At 44.6% G+C, this 27,645-nt stretch overlaps 1 protein-coding gene across 2 annotated transcripts in view; it reads left to right on the top strand.

Annotated features, from left to right (window-relative positions):
• The window catches only part of rock2a (rho-associated, coiled-coil containing protein kinase 2a), an 80,639-nt gene that overhangs the window by 9,518 nt on the left and 43,476 nt on the right, over positions 1–27,645 (top strand). For both annotated transcript variants that reach the window (XM_079527897.1, XM_079527898.1), the window contains exons 2-4: positions 21,651–21,732; positions 23,943–24,043; positions 27,204–27,341. In XM_079527897.1, the coding sequence (XP_079384023.1) occupies positions 21,651–21,732; positions 23,943–24,043; positions 27,204–27,341 (321 nt within the window). The remainder of the gene's footprint in view (positions 1–21,650; positions 21,733–23,942; positions 24,044–27,203; positions 27,342–27,645) is intronic.

The following is a 27,645-nucleotide window of genomic DNA, read 5'->3' as shown; positions in this document are numbered from 1 at the left end:
CCACACACTGCACGGCGCTGCCATAGGCAGAGTTGCACCGATAGGGAATGAGAGATTAATAACTTGTGATACTCGTAACACAATCATTCAATGAATCAAGTATGACTGGGCGAGAGAGAGAGCGAGAGAGAGCCTACAATCTATTGTCTAATCTGTTTCCTCTTTCTTTGTTCGTTTTGCTTTGTCACTGCCTGGTACATGATGAGCTGCCTGAACGAACGCCCAGACAAGTTGTATGCTATCCTTCTCGAGTTGCCAGTTTAACCACTTATTCACTCGTTTAAACCCCCTCCCTGGGTTTTGTCTTTGCCCCCCCCCCCCCTACATCAAATATCTACAATATCCACAAAGCTCACAAGCCTCACAGTGTGCGCGTGCAGATTGTCTGCTATTCTTGCCGAATGTTTGCCTATTATTTTTGACATTCCCAAAATGGGGATGGTGGAGTTCAAGTGGTTGCACTTTGTACACAGTATTACACACAGGCATTTTGACAAACATAGCCTTTTCTATGCATTTGGGGCCGTTCGTCCACACGCGAATAATGAGTTGCTGGGCCTTCACGTCTTTTTTTGCATGTTACGTCGTCGTCAACTCGCCTTTGTTTACATATCAGTATTACATAATAGCGGACATGGATAAAATACTAGTGTTGTTTCTGAGTCTGACATTATACATGTAAATAATGTTTATTACTATTCAGCCAATATTGAGGTCCAGACGTCAACTGGTTTTATATTGGTAGTGGACTGTCACAACTTACGGCTACGTAAAGAAGGAGAGAGCTAACGTTACGTGCCTTGAGGCGAACAAACCCTGATGGAATGCATTGAAATCAAAGAGAGCCTATAGGTGTACATAAGCATATGAACTATATTTGAATGATAGGGTAATGATAGGTAGGGGGCAATAAAAGAAGACATAATAGTTAATTTGTTATCTGATCTCTTGTTGTTTTGGTGTGTGCACATTGTATGATTGTTATTGAGGTATCTAAAAGGCACAGAACGGGCGGCATGGGCTGCCTGTCATCGCGATACTGCAGTTGTTGACAGACTGACAGCCCCCTGTTTACGTAACAGGTACAACTTGTACTTCATTTTGAGTACTCGCCGATACAGATATGTACTGTTCAATTACAGGGCTTGAAATGTACTTGTTTGTAAAAAATCACACCCGTGTGAACTGAGTGGTGCAACTACACATTTATTTTTGAGATCACACACACGGGTACTAACAAAGCCAGAAAGAAAGAAAAGGCTTTATACCCTATTTATACCCAATTTGATTTCTAAATGTTTTGCTTTTATTTATATTTTTTTATAGAGGGACAGACAGTAAGCTGACAGGAAATGGGGGACAGAGGTGGGGGAGTGACATGCAGTAAAGGCCGTCGGGATCGGGAGTCGAACCGAATCGATTTTTCATAGCCTACTCACTTAGAAGTTTATGCATTTTGTGTTGTCATATATTTAGCAATAGGCTACACATTGATTGAACAGTAGAACAGTAGCCGCTTTGGTCGCACCACAGTGTCAATAGGCCTATCTCACAGCCCCCTTTCCACGCCCACTTCCGGTAGATAGTGGTGTCAGTTAACATTAGGCATTTACACTTTTTTTCTCTGGATAATCTAAGTACATTTCCTAATGTTAAAATGTCAAAGACCGATAATAATATGAAGAAAACACAATGGTATAACAACTCAAATAAGTAGAATAAACCTTACCTTTACAAAACGGTAGTTTGTGGCTTGTGAAAATACCTCTTTTAACATGGAAGCCTATGGACCGCAAACAAAATAACACCACTAGCTCCAAAAGGGGGCGGGGAAATGCTGTGAGATAGGCCTATTGAATGTTTTGGTATGGGGTCAGAGTATCGGGACCTATTCCGAGATACGTACGAGTACATGGGTAGGGTTTCGGGCCCGTTACGGTACAACTCTATGCTACAGTACACTCTTTGAGTGGTGCTAGCCACTCCAATAGACGGCCATGTGTGTCCCTGGCTGGCTGGGTCTGTCCATCCGTCCGAGTACAGAAATTGTGTCTGTTGACCACCAAGTGTCACTGTTGCGCAGCCACACACACACACACACACACACACAGGCCAGGGAGGAGGGCCCGTGCAGTACAGTACAGTACTACAGCACGAGTACCACTCAGTTCAGATGGGTCTGATTTTTTTTTAAGACTACATTTTTATCCCACGATTTTTTGTAACCAATTTTATTTCACCCTGTGTCAATTATCTAATGTAACCCTGGGCGCAACTCTCCTTCTGCAAACCTGGGGAGAGCCCCGAACTGAGCTCATGCTTCCTTCAATGCATGAGGGGTGAGCAGGCCGCTTCTTTTCACCTGACAGGGGGGGGGAGTTTCCCCGGTTGGACGTAGAGGGCAGAAGGAACACGTTATTCCAACCAGATCCTTTCCCCTGCATCAGGTGCTCCTGCTGGCCAGGGGGAGGCAGTTTAGAGTCCAGGATTACTGCATGTTTTTTGTGAGGGTACCTACTACATACCCTAGTGGACACGGGGAGAACATGCTGCAAACTCCACAAAGAAAGGCCCTTTTGCCAACCCCACCTAGCGTAAGAGCACTGATGACGCGGAGGAGAGAACACGCGTCCAACGCTACACTTTAAAGATCCACCCACTTAAAACAATTTGTTGTTTGGCAGTTTCAGCCTCTAAGTAGTCCTACTCAGCGATGGCCCTTAATTAAGCTCAAAATAAGTACATACCTTTTTATGAGTCCAATTCTACACATTTAAATGAATACTCGTGGTGCGTGGGCTTCCCTCGTGTTTTATTTTTCCACGATAACTTTCCCCCACGTCTCCTCTTTATTGGATTTTAAGCCCCCTTTTTGCTTTTTAGCGTCCTGCGTTTGCATATTGTATGATGCCTCAACTAGACCTAGAGATGTTCCAAAGCGAGTAGCCTACAGCGTCTCTCACACAATGCACTGCATGCCTTCCTACAGTATGTTGTCGCCCCAAGGCCTGACCCCGCACTGTAACTCTGCCCCTCCCCTCTAAACCCTAAACTCTAGTTGACCGGAGTCCCCCAGGGGGTCTACACCCCCCCCCCCCCCCTTACCAGTGGTGGAAAGTAACTAAGTACATTTTATTAACCCATTTAGGCCTGACCTCAACATTTAAAAAAGAATCTTCTAAATCCTCCAGTTTTCTGAAATAAATATTTTCACGATTTTTCAAAAATAGCAGACCTACAAGCTCGTAGCGCGCCACTCGGTGGCACGCTATGAGCTTGTAGATCAGCTATTTTTCAATAGCTAAATTACAACATAATGTAATTATGTAAAAACACCAAAAGGGGTTAAGTACTGTATTTAACTGTTTCCGCACCGGGCCCGAGAAACCGAGATTAATTTACCTGTGCAATCGATGCCATGCCCGGCATCCCGAGATTAGTTTTATTCCCCATAATCCAGGGAATTGTTTTTAAATAAGTACGGTCCGTTAGCGTGACGTTTTACCCAAAATACTTGCATGCACGCTCGTGTACGGTCTTTATGTGCATTATGGATCATAATATGCTCATGCTGAAAATAGCCGATCTGCTATGTTCAAAAACTTGAAACATTTTGCACAATGAGTACTTTTACTCTTTGGTACTTTAAAGTACATTTTGATACCAATACTTTTGTAATTTTACTCAAGTATATTTTGAATTCCAGTCTTTTATTTGTAACGGAGTACACTGCTATATTGCAGTATTGATACTTTTACTTAAGTAAAACATTTGAGTACTTTTTCCACCACTGCCTCCTAAGGCCTCACTCACACCTTTAAAACAGTGATGCATGCTTGTTGTATGAATGTTGTAAGTGTCATGGCCACCCCAATGCATTTCCAATGGAAGTCACATGGTTTGATACAACATTTTGGACTACAAGCTGTTGTATGGCTTTCGGCTGTGTTTCGACTGCCCCCCTCCCCCTCATACAACACAAATGTTGTGTCAAACAATGTGACTCCCATTGGAAATGCATTGAGAGCTTACAACAAGCATACATCTCATACAACAAGCATACATCAATCTGATGCGACCGTGTGAGTCGCCCCTAATACACCAAATCTCTTTGTCGTCGAAAACAATCCAATCTACAAGCAAGCTCACAACGCGTCGCAGCACGTTTTGTGAGCTTGCAGATTGGTTTATTTTGGGCCAGGGTGAATGTTGTTCCCCCAGAATAGGGACTCCACTGGGTTCATAAATAACAGTTCTTTCCCCGTCCCATCTCGGCTGCGTGCGTTGCATTCAGCCATCTATCATTTATTTCAGAGCCATGTTTTCTCTCTAGCCTTCAGTCGCTTCTGTTCCCTGTCTGTCCCTATATATGTCCCCTATTGCCTCTCTGCTCTCCACAGTGGAGGTGTTTTATCTCTCCTATGTCTCTCTCTCTCTGTCTTTCTTTCTTCCTCTCTGTCTTTCTGTCTCCCCAACTCTCTTTCTCTCTCTCTCTCCCCCTCCCCCTCTCTTTTTCTCTCTCTTCCTCCTCACTCTTTCTCTCTCTCTCTCTCTCTCTCTCTCTCTCTCTCTCTCTCTCTCTCAGACTGAGTCAGTGTGTCCGGTTAGCCTCGGTGTATTCCATGCTGTTCTGTTCGCAGGCAGCAGCAGCAGCGTGTTCTGTTCGCTGGGAGAAACACTGCCTTATAAGGCACTGGGGGCTGGTGGCCTGGGCCCTTCTTTTTTTTTTTTTTTTCAAAACAAGCTAGTCTCTCTGCTCCACACCTCCTGTGGTGAGACGAATAGATCTGTCCACAGCTTCTTGCACGCCACTGAAGAAGACTGACGGTCTTCTTCCGGATGTGTGACCAGTGACCACCAGCAAACCATCAGCAGTTCCTGGGTGGGTTATGTCCACTTTGACCGTGATAGGGCAGTCCGTGTCTCTGCATGGATTATGAAGTTGTCAGACTTCGGCACGGCTGATTTCAGTCAGTTGGATTCCATAGAAGCCGGCATGTCCCCTCTCTATGGCAGCCGGCTCCCAAAACGTCCCCCAAATGATTAGCTTAATGTGCAAGTGTTTACAGGCTATCTGCACATTACTAAAGATCTTTATTCAAGGCCATTTTTAAGACATGTTTTTAATACTTCTGGAATGAAACATTGGCCAAATTTGTGAAATATTACCCAAGAAATAGGCAGCAGTTTTGAAAATAGCCGATTTACATGCCGCCTTGCAACGTTGTGAGCAAAGGGCTATTTTTATAGCAATATTTATCTGTGGAACTGAGTCAATCTAAATGTGCTTGTCAGGGTGGGTGTTCCCCAGTTCACAATATGATTATTTGGGGGGGGGTTGAGAAGTAAGTAGCCTTGCCGAGCCATGAGGCCCATAGGGCAGGAGCCTATCTCCTGTTTCTGTAGCGTGAGGCAGCTTGATGTACAAGTACACCCCCTGGACATGACGCTAGTATGTCGCAGGGACTTACCCCCAATCCAACCCTTGATGCTGAGTGTCAAGCAGGGAGGCACTGGGTCCCATTTTTAGAGTCTTTGGTATGACCCGGCCGGGGATCGAACCCCAACCTCCCAGTCTCAGGGCGGACACTCTAACCACAAGGCCACTGAGCTGGTGGGCTTGGGGGGGTTGAGAACCACTGCATTATTGTGCACAGCAGCAACAGTTTGGTAATAATTGCATAGTTAATTTATTCCGCACACAAAGGGAGAAGGTTACCCCAGCCTGCTGCAGATCAAACATCTCATCGCCCACACAAAGTATATTACACCAACAACACGCACGGCGACCTAGGCAGGCAGCGTCTTCCTTCCTCACACTGACTGAATATGGGAACATCGAAGCGTCTATAAGCTGACCGGTATGCACACATCTTTATCAAAGTTATCATATGCTTTATTAAGATCGTAAATCACGTTTATTAACCACCCTTGATCATTTATCCAACTTCTTGCGTCATAGTGAGGAGACGAGGGCAAGGTGTAACAATAACAGCTGCCAAATTAGAGATTCACAATTTAAGGCATGTAGCAGACGTTTTTATATCCAGAGCGACTTACGATAAGCATGGTAATCGTGCACGTGGAATGCGGAGAGGCGGTGTAGTGTAGTAGTGCCTCGAGGAACTAGGAGGATGCCTAGGCAAATCAATAACCTAGCATCGCTCTAAACGGATTACTGTTGAAAGAACAATCGGTACATTGATACACTTTCAAATTAAATTAGATACCAGGTAAACAATGAACATAGCATATATATCTAAAATAGAATTCTGGATTACAATCTTAACCCATTTAGACCTGAGGCCGATTCTGAAAAAAAAAGGCTTCTAAATCCTGACAGTTTTCTGAAAAACCTATGTTTTTTTATGTCAATGGTTGTCAAACTATTTCATGTCAAGAACACCAAAAATGTATTTGGCCGCCGACCCCCATCTGAAAATATGTTGTTCCAGGGGACTGCCCAGAAGCAAACATTTGAATTCAAAACGTGTGCTCTGAAAGAAAAGACTGTCAAGGTTTCAGCCTCCACTGCAAGAAACTGTGGGGGGTTTTTATATGCAAATATCATGACCAATGGCATTGCAAGACTAAACAATGAACATCAATGATGATGTTTAGGTGAAAAAATAATAGAAAAAAAAAAAGAAGATAATTAAGTGATGTTACCGAGAAGCATTGTTGGGTCTTACCGGGTTAAATACAAAGGGAAGACATCATTGCACTTAACAACCACACCACGGGGTCTAATGAAGTACTGTCACTTTATAAACACATGCAAAATACAAAAATCACGGCACTCCATCTTTAACTGGTACTGGTAGCCATATCTTGGTCAAAAGCATCAATCAAGGGCAGGCGGGCGGGTCTAGTGGTGAACCAATAGGGAGCCGGCATCGGTTTCCCGCGCTGGTTTGAATCCGCCCCTCTCTAGTCAGTGGAAAGGGCTCGTCCTCTCATGTCGCGTTCCCACGGGCAAACACAAAGATAGTCTACCATTCATTGTCAATGGAAGCCAGTGACATGACGATGCAAAGATACAGTCTACCATTCATTGTCAATGGAAGCCAGTGACATGACGATGCAAAGATACAGTCTACCATTCATTGTCAATGGAAGCCAGCGATGCACGCAGCTGCTCCACACTTATGGTCGTTGTGTCTGCCCGTGTGAACGCAGCGTCAGGCTAGGGTTCACGTGTCGCGATGACACAATCGTGAAATGGAAATTAACCATTTCTGAGTGCTTTCGATGGGGCGTCGCAGTCCCGCCGTCTTTGATGAATTTCCAATACATTTTTCCCATAGACGTTTCATGTATTTAAAGAGCTGTAAGCCTCGGACAAAGCCAACTCGGATGGTGACAAATCATAACAATAAACAAAAAAAATTGGGCCTAACAAATAATGAAGAAAAAGAACAAAAAAAACTGTTGTACTCTGCCTTTTTTTGTTCTTTCTAATTAAGTTTGTTCGTCCCAAAAGGACTGTGTTTATTGTCATGAGTTGTCACCATCCGAGATGGCTTTGTCCGAGGCTTACAGGTCTTTAAATAAATTACTTTATGAAACTAAAAAATTCTCTTCCGGGCCGCTCAATTGGGGGCGGGACTGCGACGCTCTATCGGCACCCTTACCCCGAGGACTAGGAGTCGCATCTTTATTTATTTTCGGCTGCCAGCGAGTGCACGAGTTCAGGGCTTAGGGAGTGAGGGTGGAGGAGGTGGTGTACACCTTGGGAGGTGAGAGAGGACAACTCCCACACATAACACAGTGGTGGGAAAAGTACTCAGATGTTTTACTTAACACATTTAGACCCAGTGGCGTGCACAGACATTTAGAGGGGCAGGTGCTCAAGTGGAAAAAAGGGCACTTTGTGCACGTGCCTTAATAGTGTGAGATTTATAGATTGTGTGGCCTAAATAATATATTAGAAGCTTTTTATCAAGAACTGATCAATGTTACCATGGTCCACATACTGTACAGTGTAACTGTACAAAATAAAAAATAAATATTTTTTTTCTCGAAAGGGCACATTGCCAAACGGGCAGGGGGTGCTCTAGCACCCCCTAGTGTCTATCTGTGCACGCCACTGTTTAGACCTGATGACGATTCTACAAATACCTTCTAAATCTTGGCAGTTTTCACAAAACCCCATGTTTATATGTCAGTTGTTCCCAAGCATTTTCATGTCAAAGACCCCCAAAACTATATGTAATTGGCCGCCGACCCCCATCTCAAAATATGTTGTTCCAGGGACCCCCCAGAAGCAAAGATTTGAGTTGGCTCTGAAAGAATATATATAAAGATTTGCGCCACATTTTCATGATTTTTCAAAAATAAGCAGACCTACAAGCTCACTATGAGCTTGTAGATCTGCTATTTTTCAATAGCTAAAGTATAACATAATGCTTAAAACACCAAAAGGGGTTCTTCCCGCCCAGAATGTGTCAATAATGTAAAGTAGAAAAGTACTAGTTGTGCAGCATGTCCCATTTCAAATGTTATTCTAATAATTTGAGAAAAAGCTCACTACAAGCTACAAGCTTGTAGATCTGCCATTTTCAAATGGCCGAAATCTATATAGGGCTGATGTGGTTAATGTATGTCAACATTTGGATCCGAGATGTATAGTGGAGTAGAAGTAAAAGTATTTGGAAATTGGGAAATACTCAAAGTAAAGCACAGTATAGTTCTACTGTATGTATCTCTAATGTACTAGTTACTTATGAAGTAAGTACTTTCCACCACTGCTGCCCACACAACATGATGCTGCTGTGTATCCATCTGGTGTCGGCAGCATCATCGGTGCTCCATCTTCAACCCGATGGCTGAAACACAATCCACCCACCCACTCTCTCTCTCTCTCTCTCTCTCTCTCTCCCTTTTCTCTCCTGCTCATAACACACACACACACACACACACACACACACACACACACACACACACGCAGGCACGCACATGTAATGCAGTGCACCGAAGCCCGGCGGTTCATAGCTTCAATTATCCTTGTCAAACTGTTGCTTTTCATGATTCAAATTAGAAAGCATCGAACTTGGATGCTTTTTGTGTGACGCTGGCTGTAATTAGTGGTATCAAGTGGGGAGTTAATTTACGATAAAACTTCCAAAAACGTTATAATATGGATATGTGGGGGTTCTGCCCGCCGGCGACGATAGGCATGCACATATAATATACTGTAGGGCTGCATTGCTGCAACTGTAAAATGATCTTCTCTGCGATTCATTGTATTGATTACTTTTATTTTGGATGAATCTAATAATGTTAGTTTTAAACAAAAACAGTGCCCCACGCACGCACACGCAAGCATGCAGGCACGCACGCACGCACACCGCCGCTGCAGCTATCATTCAACACCGAACTCAGGTGCACGTGCGCTTTCATAGGATAAACGATTACATGGGCGGCAGTGGCCGGATGGGAACCGGAAGGTACCTACCCAGTTCGATCCCTGTGGGCTCCCCCAGAGTTAGTGTCAAAGTGTCCTTGAGCAAGACCATCGACCCCTAATTGCTCCCGATGTGCAGGTTGGTGCCTTGCGTGGTTTACTCCGCCATCGGTGTGTGTGTGTGAATGAATGTGTGTGTGAATGTAATGCAGCACGATCTATGTAAAGCGCTTTGGATAAAAGCGGGGGAAATAAACTATGTGTACTTCACAATGACAAGATAATAAGCCGGGTCAGGCATGGCACCGCACAAATATAAAGTGTCAGTTTGACTCTGGAGAGTGCAGACATTGACCCGTGAAGGCTACGCTGCCTCTCGGTTAAATGGATGCTCGACATTTTTACAGGGTTAGACCGCAGCAATTACCTCCACCACCGTGACAGTAGGAGGCATGCCACTGTGTTTTGTGCTTTTTTTCCCCCCCTTTTTTCTTCATTCTTCATTCTTCCTCTTTCACGTTGACGTTGATGTTGATGTTTTTATTGTTGCATAAAGCAGTGGTTCTCAAACTTTTTTTTTTTTGCGTCATGGACCAATTGTGTATTTGCTGCGGACTGCGGAGCCCCCGTCCGAAAAGGTTTTTGTCCCAGAAGAGAAGATTTAAGACATTCAAAAATGATTCAAAAGTTTGGATATTTTTTCAACACAAATTATACGTTTTTTCACAAATATAGCAGATGCACAAGCATCACTTTGTGCCGCGCGGTGAGCTCGCAGATCTGCTATTTTTGAACAGCCCAGTACGCATACAACATGGATAAAGTGGCTAAAATGATTGTGATGCTACATTATAACTCCTTTAGCTGTGGACCCCAGCCCCACCCCCAAGGACCCCTGGGGGTCCCCGGGACCCCACTTTGACAACCAATGGCATGAAGCAAATCCAAGCCCTGCTCTGGTCTCAACTCTCAACCTGCTATTTTATCCTGTCACATTCCTCAGTAAACCTACTAATAAAGCTCGTACATCGCTGGCCAACAGCACATGGTGGGACAACAATCTGTCAAATGAAAAAATAAGACAACGGCCTCCCTCGAGGGGTCTTTGGCCGTGCTATTTTGCGAGTCTCTCCGTATCTCTCTCTCTCTCTCTCTCTCTCTCTCTCTCTCTCTCTCTCTCTCTCTCTGTTTATCTCTCTCTCTGTGGCCTCAGTTCAATTCAAACGGCCTTCATTGGCATGGGAAACTATGTTTACGTCGCCAAAGTGTGAAATACAATCTTAAGAAAAGTATGTGCAGTTAAAGACACATAGGTATACATAGGCTGGTATAGAACAATGTGCAAACGAAAGCTCTGTGTCACAGCTTTACTTTGCAGTCAAATATCATCCCTGTCGTTCGGGGGAACTGGAAACGTCCCAAAACGGTTACTTTTCAGGATTATAGCAGATCTACAAGCTCCGCACCGCGTTTCAAACGTGCAGATCCTGCTACTTTTGATGCTTTGAAGCTGTAGTCAAGTGTGATCAAGTAGGGCATTCATTTACGAAACAAAAACACAAAGTTAGAATGTGTGGAGGAGATAGGAGGTTTCTAGAGCGACACACAGCAACGCTACACTAGGTAGGTAGAACACTCCTCGCTGCCTTCTCTCTCTCTCTCTCTCTCTCTCGACAAGGATTCTTGTCGACTTTTCGTGAAGAGTTATGGGCCTCGCTTGGCATGGTCCTCCAGCTCTTGCCCGGGCCCTGGCCCTCTCTCTCTCTCTCTCTCTCTCTCTCTCTCTCTCTCTCTCTCTCTCCTCCGTTTATCCCCCCACAAACTATTTTTAAACGTCTGGAATTTGATCAAAACATTAGCTTTTCTTTTGCTCGAGTCCTTTTAAAGCCCAGAGCGCTTGCTCTTGTTTTCTGTTCCACATGGCTAGAGATGAGAATGGTTCGGAAAGGAGTGGGAGGAGGCGGAGATTTTGGGAAACGGGGTATAAAAAAGAGATGATTGGGGGGGGGGGGGGGGGGGGGGGTCTCTGGTGTGTGTGTGTGTGTGTGTGGGGGGGGGGGGGGTTGCTTTGAATACCTTTGGTGATTCCTCACTGTTTGTTTCTGCCGAATATATCTGGTCCTCCCTCCCCCGCCCCGATCCACGGTCCACTGGTCCAAAAATAGCCGATCTGCAAGCCCAAAATGACAGGTAGTTTTCGGCGCCCCCCCGCCCCCTTCCCCCCCAAACGAAGTAGCCCTATAAATCAAGGCTTTTTTTCCTTTTCTTTTTCATTTTACATCATCACATTCCTGCCTGCTACGTCCACGTGGCTTCCTTTATTGGGTGGTAAAGAGCCGAAACAGGCCCCGAAAAGTCAAAGAGAATGGAGAGCGCAGGAATGCTAAAACACAGAGAGAGTCATAAATAGAATGGAACACAATAACACTGTAAAATACAAGCGGTTGCCAATGATCGGGGCTGCAGCTTTGCTTTAAAACAACTAAAAGCAACCCTCTGCATGCTTTCACCTCTTTGTATTTTCCCAGGGGTTGCCAGGCAACAAAGCATAGGCCCCAACAGTCTTGATTACAGTACAGCGTAGAGTGGACACGTACGATAACAGAGCTTAAGTGCCCGGTGGAGCAGATATGCAAGAAGTCAGGCTGATTGGGTGAAGTGGAGACGCAATACTTCCACCTGGCAAGTTGTTCGGGAAGAGATTGGGCCGTTCAAGGCAAGGGAAGTGGGTTTGTTTTAGCCCAGGTTGTAGCGGGGTTCTCGACCTTTTCACCTCGATCATTCCCAGTTTGATATGGTTGCTGTCGGGCATAAATACATATACATACATACATGCATGCATACATACATACATACATACATACATACACACACACACACACACACACACACACACACACACACACACACACACACACACACACACACACACACACACACACACACACACACACACACACACATACATACATACATACATACATACATACATACATACAGTTTTAGAGGACCCACTTTTAGGCCAGTGCAACAGAGCATGCTTTTGCCTCTTTTTTTTTTAAACCTTACCCATTTTAACCAAATACATACATACATACATACATACATGCATACATGCATGCATGCATTTTGGGGGTCCTTGACACGAAGAAATTTAAGAATCACTGCCTTTAAGCCTCAATAAAAATTCGGAGCCAAACAGAAAACATCTTCAGCTTAAGATGTAAAAAGAACAGAGTTGCAGCAGCAGACCTGTGTTGTTTTTCCGGGTTTGAGTTTGTTCCAGATAACGTGGGAGTCGGTGTTTAAAAGGCATTTTGGTTCTGGGTCTAGCTTACGTTAATTATTCCTTTTGCCGTTTTGAACATACTGACTCATGTCACATGTCATTATTGTTTTGAGCAAAAGACAAATTGGGTTATTATCACAACCCAGCATGAGCTAATGTGAGTTTGTGGGTGTGTTTTGTTTCTTTGTATTTATTTTGTGGGGGGAAGGGCACAGTAGGTTGTTTGGAACACGTTCAAATCCGTCCAGTGGAGAGTAACTGTGTTTCGGTGTGATTGTACTGTTACTCCCCAAGGCACGTGGGTTCTTTAGTATTTATCTGCTGTCGGGAAGAAATTAAAAATATGCATTTTTCAAGAAATGAAGAAAATATAATTTTTAAAACAAAGCAATACTGCCTCGTCAAAGTTGGCGTTGTGACTTTATATATTGTCAATGACTTGCATGAGAGCAGGGGAGAGGTGGTGGAGTAGTTTTAGCAGACCGTTTGATGGTCCAATGGAGTTAAGTCTCCCCCTTCTCCGCTCCCTCCATTGGCTCCCGGTCGCTGCCCGCACAGAATACAAAACTCTGATGCTGGTATTCAAAGCAATCAAAGGTTGGCTCCCCCATATCTTGCAAGTATGGTCGAACCCTACAAACCCTCCCGTGCACTCAGATCAGCCAACGCAGGGAAGCTGGAAGTACCTTCACTAAAAACTCCGGGACAACGCTCCACACGTCCCAAACTCTTCTCCCTTCTGGCTCCAAAACGTTGGAATGCACTTCCCATTACAATCAGAACTGCAGCCTCACTCCCAATCTTCCGACGTAGTCTGAAAACCCACCTTTTCAGACTCCACCATGGCCCGTAGCACTTGCCCTAGCCCCTTAGATAGCACTTTATGTAGACTTGGATAGTATTTTATACAGACTTATAGCATGTTACGTAGACGGCACTAGAATTGCATTTTATGTAGTCATTAGATATATTCCACTGTTACCTTCTTAGCTTACGCATGTTTCATGATAACTACTTTTTATGTATGTGATGTATTGCCATGCTTTTTGTTCCTGCTTAATGTAAATCGCTCTGGATTAAGAGCGTCGGCTAAATTGTAAGAGGTTTTGTCCGAAGCGCTTTTTAATACTTTGGTTCAATACTTTTTTGAACACCACACAGACGTTAAGGGTGTTCAATAGCACTGATTTATGAATACAACTAATAATAAAATAAAATATAGTTGGGTGGTTTGCTTCAGACAGCAACGATTTATAAATGGGTGTGTGTGTGTGTGTGTGTGTGTGTGTGTGTGTGTGTGTGTGTGTGTGTGTGTGTGTGTGTGTGTGTGTGTGTGTGTGTGTGTGTGTGTGTGTGTGTGTGTGTGTGTGTGTGTGTGTGTGTGTGTGTGTGTGTGTGTGTGTGTGTGTGTGTGTGTGTGTGTGTGTGTGTGTGTTCACTCCGACTGACTCACTGCTGATTTGGACATCACACATTTAGAACTGTTGCTGGCTGGTGGTTTAAAAGATTTGTTTTGACTCGCAACGAGTGTGTTCGCATGTGGCACGCTTTGCTGGCATACATACATACGTGTATATACTATACATTACAGTACACATGTGGGGAAACCAGTACAAGTGAGATAAACGGAGAGGGGAGCGCCCGTTGCCGGCCCCCCGGGCCGCCCTGCTGGTACGGGAAGGAGCGAAGCCGGGGCACCGCGCTCGTGTCACGTGGCTCCGGCTGCACAAGAAAAGCTTGTAATGGCGGTGAACGAGGCCGTGTTTTGCCCCTGTGGCCTCTGGGGGGATGTTTAGTCGATTATTCTACTGGTTGTCAAACTTCTCAGGCCGCGACCCCCCCCCCCATAATATTCATAATGTAAACTGGGGACCCCCCCCACCCCACCCTGACAAGCAGTTGAAATTGTAGGGAGCTCACAGTGCCTGTGAGCTTATTGTAGATCGGCTATTGAGGCCGATTAAAAAAACAGTTTTTATGAAAAAGGTTGAGCAGTGGTGCTCAACCTTTTTCACGTCAAGGACGTATTTGGCTGCGGACCCCCATCTGAAAATATGTAGTTCCAGGGACTCCCCCCAGATAAGAAGCAAAGATTTGAGCTAAAAACATTGGCTCTGAAAGAATATATAGGCTATTCAAAAATTTGCGCCACACTTTCACGATTTTTCAAAAATAGCAGATCTACAAGCTCATAGCACGGCACAGAGTGCCGCGCTATGAGCTTGTAGATCTGCTATTTTTCAATAGCTTAAAACACCAAAGGGGTTCCCGTCCTGAATGGGCTAGGTAATATTTGACTATAATATTTTTGATTGTATTATAGTTCGTTGATTTACTTTTGTCACAATTTTATTTTAGGCCTTAAAAGTTCTCTTTTTCTTCCAAAAAATAATAATTATATAAATTTGGGCACCCCCACTGGATTATTGGATTAACCTACATGGGCGTGATGAAGCCGTTTTACTCGTCCTAAGATGTTGGTTTTGATGTTGGTTTTTTCGATATTATTTTCTGGGTGAGTGTGCCGTGGCCCACCAGCCCTGCGATGAGGTGGAGTGTGAAGAGGTGGGCTTAGTTTCAGACTGTCTGTAGTGTGGCGACGCATGCATGCACATATTCTGTCTCGGGTCTCGCGCACACACACACACACACACACACACACACATGCACGCGTGCGGTGCAATAGTAGTGGAGAATGCTGCCTCAGAGGAAATGACTTGCACACAGGGACTCGCTTCATGACAGTGAAATGATCCTCCAGCCCTCGGGCTGGGTGGATCATTTCCTGTATTGCTGCTGAGCTCATGGGGAGATCCGTGTGTTGCGCGTGTCCGTCACGAGTGTGTGTGACTGTGTGTGTGTGTGTGTGTGTGTGTGTGTGGGCGTGCGTGTGCTTTTTCTTCCCTTAAATAGTAGTTTTGTGTGAGGTCAGTCCTTTAATGGGGAAAGCGAAGATGTCTGAGATGATGAAACTGCTTGCTGCAGGGAGAGAGAGAGAGAGAGAGAGAGAGAGAGAGAGAGCTGGTGGTTCTCAAACAAACAGTGGAACAGTGCTTCTCCAACTTTTGAGATGTGAAGGCCCCCGAAATTGATATGAATTCGGCCCGCGGACCCACATCTGAAAATATGTTTGTGCCTAAGGACCTCCCCAGAAGAGAAGATTTATGTTTTTTATAATAAATCAACATTTTAGATATTTTTTCCAGACATAAAATAAACAAATAAATGAATAGCAGATACATCTGCTATTTTTTTTAAAAAAACGACCGTGATGCTATATTTACTACTTTTGGCTGGGTACCCCCTGGAACAACTTGACATAGTAAGATAATCATGAGTTGAACGAAAGCGAGACGGAGAGAGAGAGAGAGAGAGAAATGAGAGAGAGAGAGGGCAGGAGGGGGGGATAAAAAAAAATGCAGGAAATGACAGACTCAAGACCATGCCAGCCTACCAACCAACCAACCAACCAACCAACCAACCGCCCGACCAGAATAGACAATAGATAGTCGGGGGGGGGGAAACGGAAGAAAAGCAAATGGGAGCAAGACGAGCGGATTAAAGGGTGTTAAAGAAACAAATTGACACAATTGGAGGCGGGCCGGGGCGAGGGGTTACTTGTTGTTGTAGTGTTTGGGTTGGCTGCTGTCTTTTAAACACACCGAGCGCTGCGGCTTGACCGATGAGGAATGCACATGTTGATATATTACTTCCTCGGAATGCACATGTTGATATATTACTTCCTCGTTTGGTCGGCATGTGCTGCTGCTGCTGCTGCTGCTGCTGCTGCTGCTGCTGCTGCTGCTGCTGCTGCTGCTGCTGCTGCTGCTGCTGCTGCTGCTGCTGCTGCTGCTGCTGCTGCTGCTGCTGCTGCTGCTGCTGCTGCTGCTGCTGCTGCTGCTGCTGCTGCTGCTGCTGCTGCTGCTGCTGCTGCTGCTGCTGCTGCTGCTGCTGCTGCTGCTGCTGCTGCTGCTGCTGCTGCTGCTGCTGCTGCTGCTGCTGCTGCTGCTGCTGCTGCTGCTGCTGCTGCTGCTGCTGCTGCTGCTGCTGCTGCTGCTGCTGCTGCTGCTGCTGCTGCTGCTGCTGCTGCTGCTGCTGCTGCTGCTGCTGCTGCTGCTGCTGCTGCTGCTGCTGCTGCTGCTGCTGCTGCTGCTGCTGCTGCTGCTGCTGCTGCTGCTGCTGCTGCTGCTGCTGCTGCTGCTGCTGCTGCTGCTGCTGCTGCTGCTGCTGCTGCTGCTGCTGCTGCTGCTGCTGCTGCTGCTGCTGCTGCTGCTGCTGCTGCTGCTGCTGCTGCTGCTGCTGCTGCTGCTGCTGCTGCTGCTGCTGCTGCTGCTGCTGCTGCTGCTGCTGCTGCTGCTGCTGCTGCTGCTGCTGCTGCTGCTGCTGCTGCTGCTGCTGCTGCTGCTGCTGCTGCTGCTGCTGCTGCTGCTGCTGCTGCTGCTGCTGCTGCTGTGCCACAACCCTCCTTCTGCGAGTCGCAGGTCCCACGTTAGCCTTTTTTTGAGGGGCTATATTCAGCTATAGTGCATGTAGATTCTTGTCCTAATTAACACAAACCTTAAATGCCATTGACTATCTTGTTTTTGTTTTTGCAACTGAATGGTTGGAAAATGGATATTAAGAGTTTACATAGTACATGCATAAACTTTCCCTTTAATGATTATATCTAGTTTCAGTATTTATGTATTTTCTCTATTATTAAGGTTATTGTAGCGGTCAATTTGTATTGGTGGTGGGGAGGGGGGGGCGGGGCAGGGGGGCGGGCGAGACATGGCCAAAGCATTTCCGGGGGGTCCCCCAGCCCATAACGTTGAGAACGCCTGGACTAGAGGACAATATGGCCACCGGCACCATGTCCCCCGTGTAGAATGAATACATTTGTCAAATCTCTCAAATAAAGTGAATGCCCGGGATCTGCTGATCTTTATTATGCTTGACAGCAACCCTGTACTGTGAGTGAAAAAGACCCGAGTTTGGGGTTCGTTCCCAGCCCGGGGCACTAAAGACTCCACCGTATCCTAACGCTACCTTTTGCAATTTCTACTTTCTAATACTTGTATTGAATCGGTCAGACAGCAACCAGACAGCAACCAGACAGCTCCATACACCGCTTAAAGGAGCATTCAGTGATTTGGGGGATTTGGAAAACCACCCAGTCCGCCCCGGTAACAAAATGTGCACATGCACGCTCAGTGGGGGGAAGTGCAACAGGCCAACAGCATGTGCACCAAGGCCCGCCCCCACTCGATCATGATTGGAGGAAGGCCCCACTCATCCTTATTGGATGAAGGTTTTGCCACCCGCCACCAAAACTGAAACTAGGGTTTTTTGACCCCAGGGGCTCACTGGGGACAGGGAGGAACTCCTTATATGGTCAGCACACTCTATAGTAGGGAGGATTATAAAAATAAAATAAAAAAATAAGTGATATTTGAATGAAGTGAAATCACTGAATATACCTTTAACGGTTTGGGTGTTTTTCCTCCGCCCTATACCTGATTATACCACAGCGTTAAACGCAAAAGCATCAAAAGTAGCAGACGTTTTGAGCTTGTAGATCTGCTACTTTTGACATACGAGGTTTTTTCCCCACCCGACAGACGATATTTCTTCCTCGCTGTGTGACTCGCATACAACATTAATGTCCTGCAATGTGAACTTTGCTCAAGTTGATATTGAAATAGTGGGGAGAAAGTTATAGTTTACTTTGCAATGAGGCTCACGATGACAATGCGACACTGTAAACACTCCGCTTCTGTGATTTACGATCCACAAGTATTTACAATCACACAAATGCTTGTTATACTGCATTACGTAACATTATATAATATCATCAGATCCACTATGGCATTTAACGCTGCGGTTGCCAAAGGGTTTTCCATGTGGACTCGCCTCTCCTTCTGTCAAATGCATGGATTCAAGTTCCCTGTCGCCTTGATGACCGGTTTGATTTTAGCCATTTGGAAGCATGTCTCACAAGGAAAATAGACAATCTTCAAGGCCACGGAGCTAGTAAGAAGTAGGTGGGGAGTGGCTTATTGTCTGTATCGACCAGTAACACGCAGGAGTCTGTCCCCGTTACAATGCGCTAGACCCCTGGGAGATGGATTGCTGAGGTGGAGCGCCACACCTACCATCAGCTCCCAGTACTTCCCGCACGACTTGCTGCACCAAGCCGTGGTACTCATTCACTGAGTTGGCGGTGCCCGGGATCGAACCCATGAACCTGTGGTCCAAAGGCGACTGAGCTACCCGTATTATTGTTTTTAAGATTAAAGACATGAAGTGGCTGGTGACGATTTTAACCCATTTAGACCTGAGGCCGATTCTAAAAAAACGGTTTCTAAAACAGTTTTCTGAAGTGGCAGCGGTGGCCGAACGGATAGCGGCGCGGTCTTGATACCGGAAGGTTCCCAGTTCGAATCAGCCGTCCGACACGTTAAAATTACCACCGCCGAAGTGCCCTTGAACAAGGCATTGAACCACTACGATGAAATGTGTTCTATGAGCAGGGCCTGGCTGGAAACAAGTTCTTGAGCTTAGCCCAGATACCCTGGGTAAATATAGATTTCATTTCATTTCATTTCATTTCATTTCAAATACCTATGTTTCTGTATCAGTGGTGCTCAATATTTCATGTCAAGGACCCCTAGAATTATATGTATTTGGCCGCCGACCCCCATCTGGAAATATGTTGTTCCAGGAACCCCCCCAGAAGCAAAGATTTGAGTTAAAAACGTTCACTGAAAGAATATATATTCAATGATTTGAGGCACATTTTCACGATTTTTCATAAATAGCAGATCTACAAGCTCATAGCGCGGCACCGAGTGCCGCGCTATGAGCTTGTAGATCTGCTATTTTTCAATAGCTAAAGTATAACATAATCCTTAAAACACCAAAAGTGGTCAATTTAAACTAAGAATAGAAACATAATTGTGCTTCTGGAAATATTGTGAATTCACGTAGGCCTATATTCTGGATATTTCACAAGAGGTTAAAGGTTAAAGCAATCAAAAATGTTTCAGTCGTGGGATTTAATTTGGCTTTATTCCATGCAAATAGCACGCTACCGAAGCTCTCTGTCTAGTCAGATATAACGTTATAACGTCGCTGTTGGGCGGAAACCTTGTATGTCCAAAACGGTTTCTTTTCAGAAAAGGTGCAAAAAAAAAAAAAACTTCAGATCAAGTTATTATTTAGTCACCAGCCTTTGTTACTACTTTACATTGGTTCAATTTTTATAAAACCCACAGACACACTTCACCATTTCACTAAAGATGTTTTTAAATATTAGCTCACAGCGTGCCGCCATCACATAATGAGACGCATTTGTGAGCTTGTGAGCAGATTGGCGATTTCTCCTACTTTGGTGTGACACTGTAGTATGACAAATTCGGGCATTATTTACAAAAGAAGCACACAATAGTTATAATAAATATAGACACACGATAAGCAGCTGTGCAATAAATTATCTGTGGCTTTAGTTTGACTGACACTTCCCTTTTTTAATAAATATAGTATTGTATTCACAGGGAAGAAAAAAACAACATACTACTACTACTACTACTAGGTGTAAACGGGAAGTAATGTTACAGGGATTCAAAATATAATGTTTTTCCAAAATAGTAAAAAAGGCAAAGTAGTTTAGTGAAAAGGGGTAAGGCAGTGACGAAAATAGAGCCATGAGGGTCCCACTGAACTTGAACTGCCTGGTATATGCCTGCTCAATGTATTTAATATGCTCTAATGATTAAATATAAATTGTTGTTGTCAGGCAGAAACCTCATATTTGAACCTTTTTTATGTTTTGTCACACAAAAGCATCCAAAGTAGCAGATCCACAAGCAACACGTTTTGAGCTTGTAACGTTCCATTGAAGACGTAATGGTGGTCGAAGTGGCTGAAGTGGAACGATCCAGGAAGGGAGTTTCAGTATATGAGCGTTCAGTAAAGTCCACCCGTTGACCCACCCCCCAGCTCCGGTCCCAACCAATAGCATTCATTTCAGGTTCCATTTCTGACCGCCACGTCGGCGGATATACTGTAGAATAATTAAAAAAATATAATAGACTTAATTTAAAGTCTGTAGAGTCTATGGGCAGTTCTTTCCCTTCCTAGCTGTGCCCTGGTGGGTATAGCTCCGTGCAGAGCGTCAGTATGCTTGCCACTAGTTTCGGGGTGGCTGACGCAGTGCCTCATCCTTCTCTCTGTGACCCGTGGGAGGCCTCCGTAGAGGTCTGGCACGTTTTTCTGATGTGGTCTGCCCATGTGACATCAAGTGCCATTCGTAGCATTCTTGTGTCGACGCCATCCAGGGCCTTTTTCTGCCCTACTGTGAGAGAGTCCATGTCTCTGGCCCCCGTACAGCAGAGTCAGTACTGTAGCCTCCTTGAGGCCATCTCCCATGTCAGATATTGTGTCAAGTTTGTATGCTATGTTGATGAATTGAACACATAGGCCCACAATGGAAACAAGTCCCCCCCCATGTCTTCTTTTTGTCATCCTTTTTGAGTGGTGTAAACCACTCCTACAACTGGCTTTGTTAGTCTGTCTGTCTGTCTGTGCAGAAAAAATGAGCATGGTTGCTACGGTCACCCAGTTCACCCGGGTGTGATTTCATTACGTCAGACATTACGTCAGACCACAGCTGATCAGGCTATATAAGACCTTACACCACTCAGTTCACACGGGTGTGATTTTTGACTTAATGTCTGACTGTAGTACCTGTGCTGTTTACATTTATATGACTAATACAATATTCAATCAACCAAAAAGATGTGTCCACACTCCCAAAAAACCACTCCTTGCACTTACTTTTGAAACATCACAAAAGTGTCAGTGTTTAGTTATTTATTTTTCATTGAGGTTTAAAAGAAAACAGCTTTGTCAGATTTGTCAGGAAAAACCTGTCCTGTGTGAAGATGAGTGATTATTGTTTGCCTCTCCTTTCAGGACTCCATAAATGCCTTGGTGTTGGATCTGGACTACCCTGCACTACGGAAAAACAAAAACATTGAAACCTTTCTAAACCGATGTAAGTAGTGTGCGTGCGTGCGTGCGTGCGTGCGTGCGTGCGTGCGTGCGTGCGTGCGTGCGTGCGTGTGTGTGTGTGTGTGCGTGCGTACGTGTGTGTCTCTGTCTGACCGGTCTAACCGTAGACCTGCAGATGTTCTTGTTTCCATTTCGTAAATCTAAACTCTATTTTAATTATATATAAGGTAAAGTTTACAGTGCTACTGTTACTGTTGGAAGTAGTCAGTAAAATCCCATCTCAACCAAATGGACCCTTATGGAAATGTATAGCCAAATGTTGCATTAACGCTGAGGATTGTACACAGCGTACACCAGCTTTTGATCTCGATCCTTTGTATCGTTTGCACCCAACAACAAGTTGGGTGACAACCTCTTAACTCCGTATTTTAACTTTTTCTGCTTTCTGCTACTTTTGACGCTTTTGAACTTGAGCCCTGAAAAGTAACAGTTTTGGACATAATGAGGTTTACACCCGACATAGACCAGCCATTTGATCCTAACACAATCCTTCGCAGCCCTCTAGGCGGGATCGTGAGGCTACGTATAGTGCCAGTGAAATGCGCGGAATAAGCAAAGAAGAAGAGCCACATCCGCCCGACCCGGAAGTGATTGCCCTCCATGTCTGTAGTGTAGCCTCGCTCCAAGGACTGTCTAAAGAGGACGAGATGCGACGACCGTACGGGCGACGCCATGTTGCTTATGGTGCTCCATGGAAGGAAAGAAACATGCGCAGTTGAGACCAAGGAAGCTGAAAGCGGAAGTGTTGGCCGCATATAGCCCATTGCGCATGTTTCTTTCCTTCCATGGAGCACCATGGAGCAACAAGGCATCGCCAGTACGGTCTTCGCGTCTCGTCCTCTTTAGACAGTCCTTGCCTCGCTCCAGGCTGTGTACTAAGGCCTCACTCACACCTACGACACACTTGTGTCCTGTGTCTTCTGTGTGTCATGGCCGCCTCAATGCATTTTCAATTCAGTATTTAAGTCCGACGTCATTTTGTAGTGCTACGTTACGTCCGGGTCCAAGTGGCACCAGCTCCCGTCCGCATCTCATTGTAAATAGAATATCTAAACGTGTGAATCTTTTTACAATGACGTTATTTTTCAGAAAGGAAGCCATTGAGGGTTAAAATGGGTCTTAATGCTTCCAACTCGAGTAGAATTATTAATGTTTTGTACAAGTGTCAAAAAAAAATTATGTGGAGACAATAAAGACTATTATTATCATTATTATTGAAGGTGGTAACAGTCCATTTGCTCAGTAAAATATTTCGGGGGCATATTTAGAATGTTTGCAGGTATGTTGAATCTAGTTTGCATTAATGAGGATTTAGTTGACACAATGAAATAAAATGGCGATAGTATTCAGTGTGGGGCAGGCATTGGGCCTGTCACAGCCAGATTTGGGAGAGCAGCAGCTTTGTTGTTGCGAGGAAAGTGGTAAAATTAGACTTTCGTGGTTGTTTTTCGTCTCAGATTTAGTCCAACGGAGCGTCACAGTATAACTCTATGGGGACACAAAAGCGACACAAAAGTAGGACCCGGAAGTATCTCAGGAGGGGGCGCTCACGTCACAGCTAAAATACTGAATGGGAGTCACATGGTTTGATGACACAACCTTGTTGCATGGTGGGGGGGAGGGCAGACACACAGAAGACACGGGACACAAGTGTGTCTTAATTGCGTGTGTCTTAGGTGTGAGTGAGGCCTAACGCCCGGACGATTAATATTCTTAGCGCGACTTCTTAGGCTATACATGGTACTTTAGCCCATTCCGAGCACAAAAACCACTATTAACCGCGTGCATGGGCGCGTGCACCGACGAGCCTATTTCTACCATGGGAGTGAAAAAGGGTAACAAATATCATGACCCCTCGGGGGGTCGCCAAATTATTTTAGGGGGTCCCCAAATTATTAAAAAAAAAAAAAAAAAAGAAGTTATTTTTTACATTTTTATTTTCACGATTTTTCAAAAATAGCAGACCTACAAGCTCATAGCGCGCCACTCGGTGGCGCGCTATGAGCTTGTAGATCTGCTATTTTTCAATAGCTAAATTATAACAATGCTTAAAGCTGGATTAATGCTCTTTAATCAAATCTCGTAATCTCGAGGTTGGCACAGATGGATTAAAAAATAGCATTCACAAGATATTCTCGAGGTTGGCAACTAAACCGATTTGGATTAATGGCTGACACCTCTCTCCTGCTGCAGATGAGAAGATCATGGCCCACATCAGAGACCTCCAGATGAAGTCGGAGGACTTTGAGAGAGTCAAGGTCATCGGCCGAGGGGCGTTCGGGGAGGTTCAGCTGGTGAGTACCGCCTCTGTCTGAAAGGTAACCTTCCATTTTAACCCATTTCGACCGAGACCGATGACAGTTTTCAGTGGTGCTCAACCTTTTGTCAAGGACCCCCAGAATTATCTCTATTGGGCCACAGACCCCCCATCTCAAAATATGTAGTTCCAGCCAGGGACCCCACATGAAGCAAAGATTTGAGTTAAAAACCTAAATCTAAGAATATATATTCTTAGATTTGCGTCACATTTTCACGATTTTTCAAAAATGGCAGATCTACAAGCTCGTAGCTCTGCTATTTTTCAATAGCTAAAGTATAACATCATGCTTAAAACACCAACAGGGGTTCCCGCCCAGAATGGGTTAAGGACCATGTGAGACACAGACAGACAGTTGAAATGGGTGTTACGACAACGGGTATTATTAGGTTCCCAAGTTGCATCGTTCCCATGGAGGCCGGTGGCCAACGGGCACGTACAGATCTAGTTGACTACAAATCACAGATGTACTTCATGCTGTGAAGTTTACAGTACTGCTTGATAAGTGTAGAGTTGGTTCCTTTTTTTTTTGTTCTTTTTTCAAATGTGCCTTTCCTACCTTCCACTGGTTTCCGTTCAGCCCAGTACAGCAGTGGTTCTCAAACTATCTCATGTAAGGACCCCCGCCTGAACACGTTACGAGCCAGGGACCCCCAGAAAAGAAGATTTATTTGAATTATTTTCTAAAATGATTCACTATTTTTTTTTTTTAAGACAAAAAATCAGATGTACAAGCTTGTAGATCTGTTGTTTTTGAATAGCCAACATAAAATGGTTGACATGATTACTACAGTTGGAGGCCATCGATATTGTCCTTTTCTTTTTGCTGAAGTTTGCGTGATCTGCGCAAAAGGACAGTTAACCCATTTTGGGCGGGAACCCCTTTTGGTGTTTTAAACATTATGTTATAATTTAGCTATTGAAAAATAGCAGATCTACAAGCTCATAGCGTGCCACCGAGTGGCGCGCTACGAGCTTGTAGGTCTGCTATTTTTGAAAAATCATGAAAATATTTATTTCAGAAAACTGGAGGATTTAGAAGGATTTTTAAAAGTTTTGAGGTCAGGCCTAAATGGGTCAAATGATAAGGGACAATATCGGTGGCACCCGACTGTAGCTTTACTGTGGACCCCCCTGGAACCACCCCAACTTGAGAACCATTGCAGCACAGTATGAAAATCACATGACGTCACGCTGCGGTGATAAGCGACTCAGCGCTCACGTTCCAGCGGTCACCTTATCGCCGGCTAACACTGGAGTATGAATAGGCCTTCTAATGGGTCCTTTTGCGCAACTAGTGACTAGAAGAGATCCTGCCCACTGTCTTCAACTAGTGCGTGACTAGAAGAAAACAGAGATCCTGCCCACTGTCTTCAACTAGTGCGTGACTAGAAGAAAACATAGAGATCCTGCCCACTGTCTTCACTCACAGCTAAAAAAAGTATTTTATTGCGAGTACATTTCGGTCCAACTGAACGCCATCAGGTATCTAATAGGGATATACCTGATGAAGGTCAGATGGGCCGAAACGTTGTAGCCTAATAAAATAGTTTTTTGTGAAGTGAAGATAATGTGCAGGACCGTTTCTTTTCTTCCAGACTTACAGGGGAAACATTGCCAATATTGAACCAAAATCCCATTGCTCCTGGTCTCTAAAACTACCTCCCCCTGGCCAGCCAGGGCGCCTGATGGAGGGGAAAGGAACTGGTCGGAATAACGTGTTCCTTCCACGCGCTATGTCCGACCAGGGAAATTCCCCCCTGTCAGGTGAAAAGAAACAGCTTGGAGTCCTCATGCATAGAAGGAGGCATGAGGTCAGTCCGCTGCCCCCACAGGTTGGCAGAGGAAGTGTAGCGCCCAGGATTACATTAGATAATTGGCACTGGGTGAAAAAACTGGGTTGCAAAATCGTGGGATAAAAATGATTGAAGTAAATCCCATTGCTCATTCCGTACACCCGATGATACCACTAAACGACAAGCTTTGTTCGCATTTCCTAGAGAAATGCACAAGACCTAAATGATCTCCTCACATCAGAACAAAAGGATTTAGCTTCAGAATCAGCAAAGTTTCCCTTTTAAACCTCTCATGCATTCTATTCATATGATATCTTTAAATCATCTTGAGCATATAGTGAACGTTAAGTAATTATCGCTGCATGTTAATGATGTTAAAAAGTGTGAATTGATTTACAAGGTCAAGCCGAAATTGTTTAACAATAGTTTTGTATATACCGTGTGAAACTGAAATGTTAATGACGTCTTTATGGTTGATATGAGTGATGGTCCTGAATGTTTGAATTAAAAAACTATGAAATTGGGTAATTATTCCTCAATCAAAATAACTGTGCTGTGCTTTTGGGAAAACAGCGAGTAAAGTGCATGATTTGTAGTCAATGAGTTACATGCATTGTCCTTAAAGCACCCGTCTGTAAATGGTGTGCAGCAGGGCTGCCCAAAAGGTAGATTGTGATCACAAAGGCTGTGAAGGTAGATCACATGACATGTCCCTAAAACATGTCCACACACACACACACACACACACACACACACACACACACACACACACACACACACACACACACACACACACACAATGGCAGATGAACTGGACTGAGCACTGATAATGGACATACATGCATGCACACACACACACACACACACAAACAATCACATTATGAGTGTTTCATGGTGTGGAGAGATACTTTGCTTTCTTTTAAATAGCTTTAAAATGTTAGAATTATTTTACTAGTACTTTGCTGGGTGTTTTATTGTATTTGTATATTTATTGTATTGTCCTGAATGTATGCGTTGACCTGAGCAAAACAATTTTCCCTTTGTAGATAATAAAGACATCTAATCTAATCTAATCTATGAGACACAGACCGAGTGGAGAAAAATAGCACCATGTATTTATTTAGTGAGGACCAAAGTATAAGAAGATAAATTGAAAATGGGTGAGGTGAGGTCGTCCTTTAAGTCAAAGAAAGTGTACACACACACGCTTGATTTCTACTCGAGTCAAATCGGGACTCCTGGTGGCCGTAATGCACGTTTTATTATATCATTTTATCTGACCAAATAAAGCGTACACGTACCTTTTTTCATAGCGTGTTGTGCTGCTCATTTGTGTCTCAGGTGAGGCATAAAGCCTCTCAGAAGGTCTACGCCATGAAGCTACTGAGCAAGTTCGAGATGATCAAGCGGTCGGACTCGGCCTTCTTCTGGGAGGAGAGAGACATCATGGCCTTCGCCAACAGTCCCTGGGTCGTACAAGTGAGACTCACTCATTCATATGCTTTATCACTGTGCGTGTGCGTGCGTGCGTGCGCGTGTGTGCGTGTAGCCTCTCAGACCCAAAACTTGATGTGGTACCATAGGAGAGATAACAGGCAAGCGTTGATCAAAATAACATTCTTCTACATTCTCTAATTGTGTAGATCTCTGGTCAATTAAGTCATGCAGATGTTTAGCAATAATTGAACTCCTTGAGAGCGTAAACTGAAACCAAATGGATCTGCAAGGGTCCATTTGGTTTCATTTTATGCTCTCAAGAGATAAATTATTAAGGGTACATGTC

Source organism: Electrona antarctica (genome assembly GCF_951216825.1).
Source record: "Electrona antarctica genome assembly, chromosome: 18".
Classification (NCBI taxonomy): Eukaryota; Metazoa; Chordata; class Actinopteri; order Myctophiformes; family Myctophidae; genus Electrona; species Electrona antarctica.
The sequence above is the reverse complement of the archived record's forward strand: the minus strand, read 5'-3'. Positions and strand labels throughout refer to the sequence as shown.